Consider the following 13,194-nt stretch of genomic DNA (forward strand, 5'->3'; position numbering starts at 1 on the left):
TCTCTTGGCAATTGTGAATGGTGCCACTATAAACATCAACATGCAAATGTCTGTCTGTGTCACTGCTTTCAGATCTTCTGGGTACATATGGAGAAGTGCAATTGCCAGATGGTAGGGTAGCTAGATATCTAGTTTTCTGAGGAACCACAGCGGCTGTACCATTATACATTCCCACCAGCAATGAATACAAGTTCCAATTTCTCCACTTACTCTCCAGCATTTGTAGTTTCTTGTTTGTTTAATGGCAGCCATTCTTATCAGTGTAAGATGATAGCTCATTGTGATTTGGCTTGCATTTCCCTAATAGCTAGGGAATATGAACATTTTTTTCATGTTTTTTAGTCATTTGTATTTCCTCTTCAGAAAACCATCTTTTCCTATCTTTGCCCATTTTATAATTGGGCTGTTTGTACTAGTGTCATTAAGTTGTAGGATTTCTCTCTATATATACCGGATATCAGTCTCTTATCAGATACATGGTTTCCAAACATTTTCTCCCATTGCATTGGCTGCCTCTTCACCTTTTTGACAAATTCTTTTGAGGTAGTACAGAAGCTTTTGATTTTGAAAAGTTTCCATTTATCTATTTTTTTTTCTTTCATTGCTTGTGCTTTGGGTATAAGGTCTAAGAAGCTGCCTCCTAATACTAGGTCTTGAAGAGCCTACCTTTATATTAGCAATTTTTATTGCTAAATTTTAGCAATTGTTTAACATTTTTTCTACCCAAGTACAGAGAAAATGTTAACACTACACTAACAGGAATATGGAAGAGAAGTTCCTAGGTGGTTTTTTTGCCACAACATTCAGAGAAAATCTCAAAAGGAATGTGTTATTTCATCCAACCTAAGGTATTGGGTTCAACTGAATGAAATCAGGCCTGAGAAAATCCCTGGCTAGGTCAAGAGACAGAATTAAGGCAAAAGGGCCATGCAGCCACATCTACAGTCAAGGTTCTTTAAGAAGAAAGTAACAGTTTTTATGGCCAGAATATCTTTCTTCATTTTCATGAAGTGTAAGAAAAGGGAACTTTAGAGTAACGAGTTAATTTATAAATTAATAACCTACAGTGGTTGCTCATTACTTAAAGACTTGCATTTAAGGCAGTCACATAATTTTATCAGCACCATTCATTACTCAAACCTCAGAGATTTCAATTTGGCTCATCTCTGGAGTAATGCATTACAAATTAATTTGCAGAACACTTGCAAGGAATCCAAATGGAGATACCCAAGAGGGAGCTGAAAATACACATCTGGAGCTTCAGAGTAAGTGTGCTCTGAAATTTGAGTCTGAAGTGTATTGAGGACTAAAGACCTAGGAATTGCTTGTCAATGGTTCTCCAACTTGAGCAAGCATTTCAATCACCCAGAGTGCTGGGTCCCAACCCAAGAACTTCTGATTCAGCAGGCCAAGGAGAGGTGTACATATTAACAAGTTCCCAGATAGTGCTGCTGGCTGGCAGAACTCCCAGCTTATATCACCCAAGAAGAACTTACAGAAAAGGAAGAGAGCCACAGATGCAGAAGATTAAGGGAGATCCAGAACAAGGGGGGGGGGGGGAAGATGTCAGGTAGAACCACTTGCGTAAACTATGATAGCAGAAGCCCTTGGAAGAGAAAAAAATGTTGGCTCTGCTAAATATCAGAGCCAATAAACACATGAAAAGATGCTCAACATCATTAGCCATTAGGGAAATGCAAATCAAAGCAATTATAAAATACCATTTCATATCCACTAGGATGGCTGTTACTTTAAAAAGGGAAAACAAATGTTGACAAGTATGTGAGAAATCGATACTCCTGTACATTGGTGGTGAGAATGTAAAATGGTGCAGTCACTGTGAAAAACAGTTTGGCAGTTCCTGAGAAAGTTAACCATAGAATTATCTTATGACTCAGCAATTCCACTTCTAGGTATATACCCTAAAGAACTAAAAACAGGGGCTCAGATATATGTACATCAATGTTCATAGCAGCATTATTCACAATAGCCAAAAGGTGGAAACAATCCAAGCATCCAACTGAGGAATAAACAAAATGCAGTATATAAACACAATGGAATATTATTTAGCCATGAAGGGTGAGGAGATGGGAAGTTATTGCTTAATGGGTTCAGAGTTTGTCTGGGGTGAAACAAAAGCTTTGGTAATGAATGGTGGTGATAGTAGCATAATATTGTGAATGTCATTTATTGTCACTGAATTGAGCACATGAAAGCGGTTAAAACAGGAAATTTTGTGTGTTACAATAAAAATTTTAAAAATACTTTAGGGAGATAAAGCAAGAGCAAAAGGAGGTCTCTGGATTTGTTAATTAGCAAGTTTTTGGTAATCTTTGAGAGTACAGTTCAACAATGGCAGAGGCAGAAGCCAGATATGAAGCGGGGTGCAACCAGGAAGTGTAACTGTATGGGGCAAGGAAGGCAGAGTAAAGGCAGGTTGAAGTTTTAGCTATGAAGTGTAAGCTGCAGTCATGGAAGCAGCAATACAAGTATACAAGAAACCAAGAATAACCCATAAAACAAAGAGGGCAGAGATAAGAGCCCTGCTGGCACCAGCTCTCTCCCCATTGTTCCTTTACACTCCTTGATAACCTTATTTTGCCGTGCATCATATAGTTATTTGTGCCTTATTGCCCTAGACTCATGGAGGAATTAAGATATTTGTCTCCTTTTCCTCCTTCCCCAGTATAGTAAGTACCAGTCAATATTCCCTAACACAATAAAGTAGATCCACAGATAAAAGTTGGTAAGAAAAACTCAGACCTCCAACTTTAAAGCATATTAGGTAATGATTAAAGACCACAAAAAAATAATACAGCAGAGTAAAGGGATAGAGAATGGGAGTCTGATATGGTTAACATTTGAGCAGACTGAAGAAACTAAAGGAACAAGACATGGGGACCTGAGGGAAAAGCATTCCAGGGGGAACATCAAGTAGAAAAAGACAGAGGAAAGGGTGTACCTTTCATGTTCAAGTCACAGAAAGGAGGCAAGTGTAACTAATTGAATCTGGCTTTGTAGTAAAGTGGTAAAAGGTGAGGTCAAAGACAGCTGGAGACCAGATATGGGGTTTTCAGACCTTGGCAATAACTTTGAATTTTTTATGGAAGCCATTTTTGTGCAGTAGTCATGATGTATTTACATTTTGAAAGGGTGACTGACTGCTTTCTATGTGAAGATTGGGGAAGTGGGACAGGAAGGAGAGCCGAGTCTAGTTTCATTTTTCCAATGGCACACGAGTGCTTGATGGTGGCTTGGTCTGTGGTGATAGCATCTGGAGATGTTGAGAAATGGCCTGATTCAGGAGGAATTTTGAAGTTCCACCAACAGAATTTGCTGATGGATTAGAATTAGGCATAAGAGACAAGTCAAGAATGAAACCCAAAGTTTGGGGTCTAATCAAGTAGATGAACAGTCAATTTTAAAAAGATGGGAAACACTGGGAACAGGTTTGAGGAATACAGACCAACAGTCCTATTTGGACATGAGGTTTTAAGATGCAAAGTGACACCCAATGAAGATGCTAAGTATGAACGAATGCCTTCAGTTCAGGAAGTAAGGGGTGGTGGCTCGGATTTGGGAATCACCATGAGATAAATAAATGCTGGGCAAGGCCAAGAGGTTGAAGATCTGGAGAATGACTATATAGGCATTTTGATATTTGGAGATCTGAAAGATAGGAAGATTCAGCAAAAAAACTGTTTAGGAGTTAGAAAGAAACCAGCAGTGTTCTGAAGCTGGCTGAAGCCAAATTCAATACTAACTGCATAAATGCAACCCTTTCTTTCACCAAAAACAGACTAAATTATAATAATCCATGCTGATAAGCAATGAAACAAGTATTTCATGCACTGCAGGTTAGAGTGAATATGTGCAAATATTAGGGAAGCAATTTATCAAAATGAATCAGGAACCTGGAAAACAGTTTCTAAACCTAGTATTCTGCTTGTGAGAAAACCTACCTTTAAATAATCCAAAATAAGCGTCATGCACATTCATAGCATTGGCATTTAGACTGTTTTTTTAAAAAAATGCTGTGCTGTACATCAGATAAGAGGGGGAGACAGCTGTTAAAGTTAGAAAAGCAACGTACCTGAGACAGTATCAGAAGGCTGTGTCAAGCCAGGGTAGAACCTTAAAGGTCAGTTGGTATAACAAGCTGAAGAAGGAAAGCTGAAGGCAAGCCAACAGGAACCTGGAAGTGGCTTATTTTTAAATAAGCATTTGATACATGTTAGAGGCAGGGAGATCAGGGAGAACACTGCTTTAGGACATAAGCCAGGCCTGAAGGGCATAATTCGATTGAATACTGGACAGAAATCAAGATTTCCATTTCAAATCAACTAAATAATATTGTTATCACTTCTAATTACAGAATACTGAAGATAAGGTAGGCCGTGATCAAATCCCTTTGAACATGTTGAATTATGGATACCCATTTGTCGTAGGCAGATTAAAAAACCCACTAAGCAACCAAATAACCTCTAAAATGTTTCCACTAATACTGGAAGCTATAGAGCACTAGTGATTAACACCCTGTAGTAGAGCCCAACTACCTGGTTTTGAATCTTTGCTTAACACCTCTTAGCTGTGACCCTGGGCAATTTATTTACCTGTGCCTTATCTTACTTTTATATAAAAAGGGCACAATAGCACTTATGTTTGATGGCATGATTAAATTATGTAAAGTGCTTAGAATGACATACTGCATGTTTAGTAATAAATGTTTGCCTCTGATTGAAAAAAAATTGGAAGTATCCTACTTTTAAATTATTGTAAGACTTGTTTTTTGAGTCCTGTTCCATGGAAGGCCCAAGTAATGTGGAACTAGTAGGTAACTCATAAAGAACAGACTGCTTTAAACAATCTATTTTTAAGTATTAAGTATCAAAGGCAAATTCCTGATTCTTAAAAACTATTTATAATACTATTATGGGTACTCAACTCTCCTTGAGCTTAACAGTCATGCAATAGATAGCCTTCCATTTATTTTTGAGAATTGTTTTTCCATTGTGATTTAAAGGGATGATACTTAAACTAGTGTTAACGTTACAGAAACATCTGCAGTTTTTTAACCACCAAATGAGTACCTTCTTTGTTGTACAATAAGCCACTTCACATCTTTCAGCAAGAGAAGTACTAAATTTAACAGTAAAGACATTTAATACCCAATGAATTAGGACAGAGTTGGCTCTAAATACTTTTTCTTTTGGGGAAGGGATACGACACTTCTACTCAACAGAAAATAAAATAAAAAACCTGTAATTTTTATGATCCACAAGTCTTTTATTTCTTTTTTACACCTTTTATGCCATGAATTCATAGGGAATGGGCTCCAGTAGCTCAGGCTCTTTTCCATTGGTTCTCACAAAGTGTGCTTCTCTGGGTGGAGCAGGCTATTTGAGAAAAAAAAAAAAAAAAAAAAAAAAAAAAAAGGCAGGGGAATACAAATACTGTAACTTGAAGTGCTCTCAAAATCAAATACACACGCAACATTTAAATCAACTTTCAAAAAAGGAACGACCACTAAGCAACAATTTTAATGTTCCCTGAAACCCATAAAGAACTCTACAGGCAAGTACTCACCTGGCGCTTCAGTTGAACCCAGGTACCTTTCTCTTTGGCTTCCTTTTTTTTCTGATCATTTTCCTTCACACGCTTTAAGAAGCTATCTCGGCTCTTAGAGTGTTTAATATGCTCAATACGTACATTAATTCTCTTGGCAAGAATCTTGCCCCTGGAGAAAGCAAAAGTTCTATAAATAAATGCTTCATCAAAAAAAATAACCCAAATTCAGAACTTTTGGTGGTTTCATTTATTAAATAAACCATGAAACATTTTACACGCAGGAGGATAAAAGAAGACGGCTAATTTACAATCAATTATTAACCTTACTGGAAGGGGTGTTAAAGGGGAGATACCCCCACTGTTAAGCTCTCTTCTGGTAACAGATACCAAGCAATTAAGTACCAATTTAACCTAGGCCAGATTGTTAATGAACCTTATTAAAGTGCTTTTTATACTCTAAAAACAAGAACTACTTACTACCAAACTGCATAAGCTTAAAAACATTCCACCAAGTCTATTTCAATTTGTTTCCTCTGACAGGATACAAGACAAACACCGAGTTTGCCTGGGTTTTAAAAGGATATTTCCTCTGCCCCACTTGAATGACCAATAAAGACATGAGTCCAATTGGCAAAGTGAAAAGCGGGTATGAAGGAATATTAATTAGTCACAAAGAATTATGACATTACTTACTTCACTTGTTTGTTTACAACGATACCAACAGCATGCTGGGTAACATTGTAGACTCTTCCAGTTTTGCCATGGTAACATTTGTGAGGCATTCCTTTTTGAACAGTGCCCATTCCCTACAGGAACAAAATGTTATACCAGTGATTCCCCCTTCTTTTCAACCCTGGGCTTTTATTGAACTTAGATACTTTTTTCTCCTATATGACAACTCAGAGCTTTCAGAGCCGGTGAAATGTGTTTTTCACATTGCTTCAAAGCAATCAAAAAGACAATCATCATTAAGCTCTTGAGTGCCAGGTCACATTTAAATATTGGTTACAAGAGAACACAGCTTTCACCTGTGTTTTGATAAAAAGTCATCTCCATCAAAAATTAAATTTTGCACACTAAAATATTCCGTTACCATGACAAACTCTCATGATTTTTTTTCCTAATGCCTTCTACCAGCTGTTAATAGCAAGCAGGTAACAAGTAAATTTTTTAGACTCAATTAAGAACAGGTCTTAAAACTCTGGTTTCTTAAAGCAAAATTTTAAAAAATCCTTTCTATACTTAGCTCTTATTCAGGAAACAGATTTTCCCTTATTTAGGAGAACCAAAAGGAGCCAAAAGATGCAATAAATACTAATATTTGAATTTTAATACTAGATTAAATTCAACATTTCTAACTTGTTATTTTGTAGTGTTATTTTCACAATTTAAAAAATGTACATCATAAAAGAGAACATGACTGTGCATGGGATCAGATGAAACTCAGGAAAAAAACTTTTTAAGTTAAAATTTACCTTGATGTCTACAATATCACCTTTCTTGTAGATTCGCATATACGTGGCCAAAGGAACAACTCCTGTAAAATTGTTTTAATAAAGTCAGTACAGAGATAAAGAAAGTCGAGTAAGAAAAATACAGAATTTTACTAGCTTTCAACATACACGCAACCTTTGACAATTTTAAATTTTTTCTAGTGGACAATTTCTCTTGAAAGCAAAAAAATCAATCTACTAAATCACAACCCATCTCCTAAAAAGTTTAATCCTGCACCAATACTTAGTTAAGAAACCATTACACAAAAATCATGCTTTTTATTACAAAATAATTTAGGCAGATACTGGCTATTTAATGTCATTTATTAAGAATACATTCTAAGAAGCAAAGCAGAAATGTATTAGTAAAATGCCAACGTATGCCACATTTGTTCTCAAGGAAAGCAAACTACTTACCATGTTTTCTAAAAGGCCTAGAAAACATATAGCGGGTGCCTCTCCTCTTTCCCTTTGTGTTCGTCATTTTGGCAAATTACTGAAACCAGAAAGTATAAAAACATTTAAATGCAACCTCAAAATTGAGATTCACACCTTTACACCAAAACCAGTTATTTCAAATGTTGGCATTTTAGTACTAATGTCTGAATTAAACAACTAAGGAACAAGATAAAAAGCTACATCATCACTTAACATTTCTTTTAAAGGGTAAAATGAACATCATTTTAGCAAGTAAGGTTCTATAAAAAAACTGAGTTAGGTATATTTTGCCTTGTGGTAGGAGTAATTACCAGGAATGGCTAAGTTCTATATCATTAAAAGAAATTTATTCATTTTTCCATTCCTTATTCCCTACTAGAAAAAGATCACCCTTAAGCTGAGACTATTCGACCCATCTATGAAACCAAGCAGAACACAGGTGTGTAAATGTTAACTGATGTATAGCAATCACACTCATTAGCAGAATGTGAAATTAGAAACTAAACACTTTTCCTATTAGAATATAAAAAGCACAATAGGACTCCTACAACACTATTATTTGTAGAGCCAGTCTTGAATGTCATGGGCACTGGAATTACAAACTAGAAGGTAATTTAGAGGAATAAAGCTCAGGCTTGAATTTATACAGTAGATTAAACCCTTTTTCTTACCTACTTTATTTTCTGACCCAGCATCTATTTAACTGTTAGAATTATTTCTAATGCACCTCCCATTTCTGATTACTAATTTATTAGGAAATGTATATGGGTAACAGGAAAAAAAAACAACAAAGGGTTTATAAATGCTGGCCTAAATTTGACATAGACTCTGCCTCTTAGCTGCTGGGAGACCCACATGTTTTAAGCTCTTCACCCCGATTTGTAAAATGGAGTTAACAACTAACTGAGAAAGCACTCAGCAATTCCTGGCACAAACGCTTAATAGTACCTGGTAGCTAATTTATGTTTATCTAAGAATTTAACTATAGGCATTCAGAATTAAACCTTTCCCTTTATTTCCCAAGAGGTCAAAACATTTACCTCTTCCGGTCATCCAGGGCAGAAATGCCATTCCTGGTAATTACTCCTACCACAAGGCAAAATATACCTAACTCAGGCTTAACTTGACTGACAATGTTCTAACATAAATTGGTCTCTTTAATTTGATTTATTTTTACTCTTTAATCTTGATGACTCCACCAAAGTACCTTTACCATGTAATTTGTGTGGAAAGGAGACACAAGCATGTTTCACCTAACCCACCAAAGCCAAACCACTGCTGTAATACAGCCTTTAAAAAACTAAACATATAAAAAGGCAAAAAGACATCTGTTAAATGCCAGGTAGCCCGTTCTAATCCCCCAAATCTCTACAGTTATAAACCTGTGTTAAGTTTAAAAAGAGAGATGCTCTACAGGTTCAGGTTCAAGTTGCTTTGTGGAGTTACAAAGTGGCAGAAACAGGAATGCAAGTCATTTCTGAGTCCAGAGCCCATGCTCTGTAATACCAAAAAACAGGCTAAGAGAACTCACTATTGGGTGCAATCTGCAGTATGAAAACCAGTTAACTACGGCCGAAAGGATGCTCGACTGGCTGCTAATATCCACAAAGCAGACAAAAACATGAAAAAACTGCAAGTTAGAGATTATAATAAATAACCTTTTTCCTAAACTTCTACACCACACATGTAGTTAATTCGAGAAATCTCTTCGCAGGCTACCTTAGAATTAGCAAAACAATACCTACTTTTGGAGCAAAAAGTGGGATGGCGACCTGAAAGTACCTTCCCTCCTCCCGGTTGTGTTTCGGGGACCAAAAGTAATTTCATCCATTAACTGAAACTGTTTTGGGGGTTCGATTCGATAGGCACCCACCCTTCTCGGACAAGGCCAGGCTTTCACATATTCCTAAGGCTCATCCGAGGCTAAAGCCTAAGCCTGAATGAAAACCCGTTCCCACTACCCCGAAGACCCCGCCCGACGGAGAATCACAGGTTTAAGTTTTAGGTTAGAAGCAAAAATGCTACGCTAAAAGGAGTTCAGAAGGTGTCAGGCCCGGTGGCCACAGCCTGTCCGAGCCTCCAGGATACCAGAGCTGAAAACGTGGGAATATATTAAAGACGAAATCCTTTCCACACTGACCCGAAACGCCCCTCCCCAGTGACTCGGTCTCGTCTTATTTCTCCAAACTGTCCCCCCGGAGGGCAGCGGCATCGCAATCGGGTCCTCAGGCCCGGCCCGGCCCGGCACACGCCGATCGCGGTTTGGCAGGAGATGGCTCCACTCGCCCCCGCCAGTGGCCCGCATACCGGCTAAACACCCTCTCTAGGGCTCCAATGCACGGCGTGAGAGGTCACACAGTCGGGGTTCAAGTCTGCCGACCCAGAAGCACCGGGAGGCACACGCGAAGCATACCTGCAAGATGGCGGTTCCGGCCGAAAGGAAGGAGGCGGAGCTGCGGCACGCGCCTTACAAGGGCCTGGGGGCTGCCCGCGGCGCTGCCTGGGAGAAACGCCTAACGAAACGAGTTTTTCTGGAAAAAGGGATCGTCTCCGGGGACAAAAAGAGTCTCTAAGGCTATTTTGCTTTCTTGCGAAAAAGAAGTAATCGACCACATCCAGCTGACACTTGGCTCTTGCCAGACAGCCCGGAAGGGGGCCTTCACGGGGATCAAACAGGACGCCGCCGTCCCCAGCGTCCCGCCGGCGCCTTTGCGACGCAGATGACGCCGGAAGCGGGCCTGCGTCCGCCTCTCGGGTGGAATCAAGAGTAATTGGGCGGTGTGTTCCTCTTCAAACGTATTATCTCTTTTTAGTTGTTAGTTTGCAGAGGTGGTTATGGGGGCGCAAAAGTCAAATCGTGATGAAGCAAACATACTATCCAGGCTGTGTATCCTTAAAGAGGTTTTTTTTCCCCCCCTTTTCTACGCGTATTTACTTATTTTATGCGTAAGTTGTTAAAGCGGTTTAGAAAGCAGTTTGGCGAAATTGGTAGAATTCCCAGATTTTCAAAATCTAAATCCCAGCATTTCACTTCTAAACACATGAGCTAGAGAAACTCTTTAAAAACGTGGACAAGGATGTAGATAACAGTGCTTTGGGTAGAAGCAAAATGTTAGAAACGTCCATCAATAAGAGTCGCAATTAAGGAATTAACATTAAGGAATAATCGTATAATGGAACATTTTAAACCAGTAAAACAAGACTGAAATAAAAAACATGAGACAAAAAAGAGCAAGATATAGAGTGCACGCGCGCGTGTGTGTGTGTGTATATAAAATGACATACCTAAAATTTTATGATGTAAAAATACTGTGTTTTGCTTAGATATATATATGGGGTGTGTGCGTGTATACACACATATGGTGGCCATTGTTTTATTCATTACACTTTTTATGTGTTATTTTTAAATAGACAATTTTTTAGAAAAATTTTGGATTTATAGAAAAATTGAGGAGATAGTACAGTTTCCATAGACTTGGAACGGGGTTTACCCTAGTATATAATCTTACTTAATATGGTATTATTTGCTGCAATTAATGAACCAGTATTAATGCAGTATTATTACATGAAGTTAATAGTTTATTCAGATTTCCTTGGTTGTCATCTAATGTGCTTTTTCTTTTCAGGGTCCGTCTAGGATACCACGTTACATTTAATGTTATGGTTCCTTAGAATCCTCTTGGTTGTGATAGTTTCTCTGACTTTCCTAGTTTTTGATGACCTTGACAGTTTTGAGGGGTACTACTCAGATATTTTGTAGGATGCCCCCACTACTGGGGTTTGTCTCATGTTTTTCTCACGATTGTGGGTATTATTTTTATAAAGCGTTTTTTTTTTTCTTCCTCCAAAAAAACAGCAAAGCAACATAAAAATCTTAAACTATCTGATTGGATGTAAGTAATATTATCTCATTGTTTCAAATTTGCACTGATTTACTCTCCTAATGATTCACAAACTTGTAATATCTAAAACCACAGCAAATCCAAATTTTAAAAATTTGTACATCCCTGTGTTCATTGACCAGTCTTCAGCTCTTAAGCTCTGTTGCTTAAGAACCTGATGAGGAATAAGTAGGCAGTCATCACTGATTCCTTCAGTACATTAATTTCTTTACCTTCACTGTAACCATTAACTCTTTGGCTTCTATATTTTTCTTATCCAGTTTAGTTTTTAGTAGTTCATCTTTCAACTACCTCAAGGCACTCTTCCTTTCAAATCACTCCCCTAAAAAATGTACAGTCTTGGATAAATGCAAACCTCTACCTTCTCCCTGATAGTACTCCGAGGGTGAGCGTTGTAGGAGAAAATCTTGCAAACGGGCAAAGTGGTTTGACTATAAATCACAAGCTTGTCATCCTTAGGCAGCATTTACCACTTAAACAGGTTTTTCTTCAACCCATAGAATGGTTTTTAAATTAAGATATTGTTCCGGTTTGTTAATGCTGCCAGAAAGCAAAATACCGGAAATGGATTGGCCTTTATAAAGGGGATTTATTTGGTTACACAGTTACAGTCTTAAGGCCATAAAGTGTCCAAGGTAAGGCATATCTACAATTGGGTACCTTCACTGGAGAAAGGCCATTGGCATCTGGAAAACTTCTGTTCACTGGGAAGGCACGTGGCTGGCATCTGCTCTAGAGTTTCTGGTTTCAAAATGGCTTTCTCCCAGGACATTACTCTCTAGGCTGCAGCTCCTCAAAAATGTCACTCTTGCTTGCCCTTGGGGTGTTTGTCTGTCTTAACTTCTCTGGAGAAAAAGTCTGCTTTCAATGGCCATCTCCAAAATGTCTCTGTAAGCTGCAGCTCCTCTCTCGGCTCCTGTGTGTTCTTCAAAGTGTCCCTCTTGGCTGTAGCAAGCATACTCCTTCTGCCTGAGCTTATATAGTGCTCCAGTAAACTAATCAAGGTCCATGCTGAATGGGCAGAGCCATACCTCCATGGAAATTATCCAATCAGAGTTATCACCCACAGTTGGATGGGTCGCATCTCCATGGAAACACTCAAATCAAAGAATTACAGTCTAATCAACACTAATACGTCTGCCCACACAAAACTGCATCAAAGATAATGGCATTTTGGGGGACATAATACATTCAAACTGGCACAGATGTTATATATTTGATATAAAAATCAAGATGTCTGGCTTCTCTTTAAAAATCAGAAGAGCTGACAACACAGGAGGGCTGACAGTCTTGGTGGCAGCAATCCCTGGAGGTGAGCAGTGTGGCTGCTGCCTTCAGAAGGGGCATGTATTTCTGAGTTCCATGCTCACTCAGCCTGCTTCAGTTGTTTACCTGCCTGGTGCCTGGAGGCATTTGAGTTTTTAGCCCGTCATGAACTCAAGTTCAGCATTCTCGGATGGGTACTCTATTATGCCTAGCATCCCACTGCAGTTCCAGAGGTAGTTTGCTTACCCTTTCTCAGCAAAACTATTTCACAACTTTTCTTCGATGCTCAAATCTCCTGTCCCTTGTCTGCACTTTACTTTTGGCTGAAGAGTGTCTTGTTTTTTATCAGGGTGCAAACATGCTCGGGTCTTTCCACCTAAAACCTATAACCCCCTCCTTCCTGGCCCAGCTTGACCTCGTATTCCCTTCCAGCTACTGCCCAATATTTTCATTCTACTTTTATCAAACTTTTTTTTTTCAATTATATGAAATCACTCTTCTTGTACATTGAAAATGGTCAGATTTCA

At 38.5% G+C, this 13,194-nt stretch overlaps 1 protein-coding gene and 2 non-coding genes across 5 annotated transcripts; all 3 read right to left on the bottom strand.

Moving 5' to 3' along the window:
• Nucleotides 1-5,262: 5,262 nt before the first annotated feature.
• On the bottom strand, nt 5,263-9,990 carry RPL21 (ribosomal protein L21). 3 transcript variants are annotated; one of them, XM_037800378.1, is made up of 6 exons: nt 9,913-9,990; nt 7,479-7,557; nt 7,044-7,105; nt 6,262-6,374; nt 5,587-5,737; nt 5,263-5,396 (listed from the first exon to the last, which is right to left on the bottom strand). In XM_037800378.1, exons 2-6 carry the CDS (start codon nt 7,543-7,545, stop codon nt 5,307-5,309), a joined length of 483 nt encoding a protein of 160 aa, XP_037656306.1. In that variant the 5' UTR covers nt 7,546-7,557; nt 9,913-9,990; the 3' UTR covers nt 5,263-5,306. The 3 variants fall into 3 exon arrangements, with proteins under 3 accessions (XP_037656306.1, XP_037656307.1, XP_037656308.1); XM_037800379.1 differs by lacking the exon at nt 9,913-9,990 and adding an exon at nt 9,807-9,825; XM_037800380.1 differs by lacking the exon at nt 9,913-9,990 and adding an exon at nt 9,640-9,659.
• LOC119507544 lies at nt 6,091-6,217 on the bottom strand. The gene has a single exon (XR_005211297.1). It is a non-coding gene; the product is annotated as a small nucleolar RNA SNORA27 (small nucleolar RNA).
• On the bottom strand, nt 6,472-6,543 carry LOC119507538. The gene has a single exon (XR_005211291.1). It is a non-coding gene; the product is annotated as a small nucleolar RNA SNORD102 (small nucleolar RNA).
• Nucleotides 9,991-13,194: the final 3,204 nt, after the last annotated feature.

This window comes from Choloepus didactylus, chromosome 12 (assembly GCF_015220235.1).
Source record: "Choloepus didactylus isolate mChoDid1 chromosome 12, mChoDid1.pri, whole genome shotgun sequence".
Classification (NCBI taxonomy): Eukaryota; Metazoa; Chordata; class Mammalia; order Pilosa; family Megalonychidae; genus Choloepus; species Choloepus didactylus.

Excerpts from the sequence above, each read along its gene's own strand:
- RPL21 (XM_037800378.1), bottom strand. The coding sequence starts at position 7,545 with ATGACGAACACAAAGGGAAAGAGGAGAGGCACCCGCTATATGTTTTCT. Across the intron at positions 7,106-7,478 it reads TAGGCCTTTTAGAAAACATG|GAGTTGTTCCTTTGGCCACG; the intron begins GTAAGTAGTTTG and ends ACAATTTTACAG. Across the intron at positions 6,375-7,043 it reads GTGATATTGTAGACATCAAG|GGAATGGGCACTGTTCAAAA; the intron begins GTAAATTTTAAC and ends TTGTTCCTGTAG.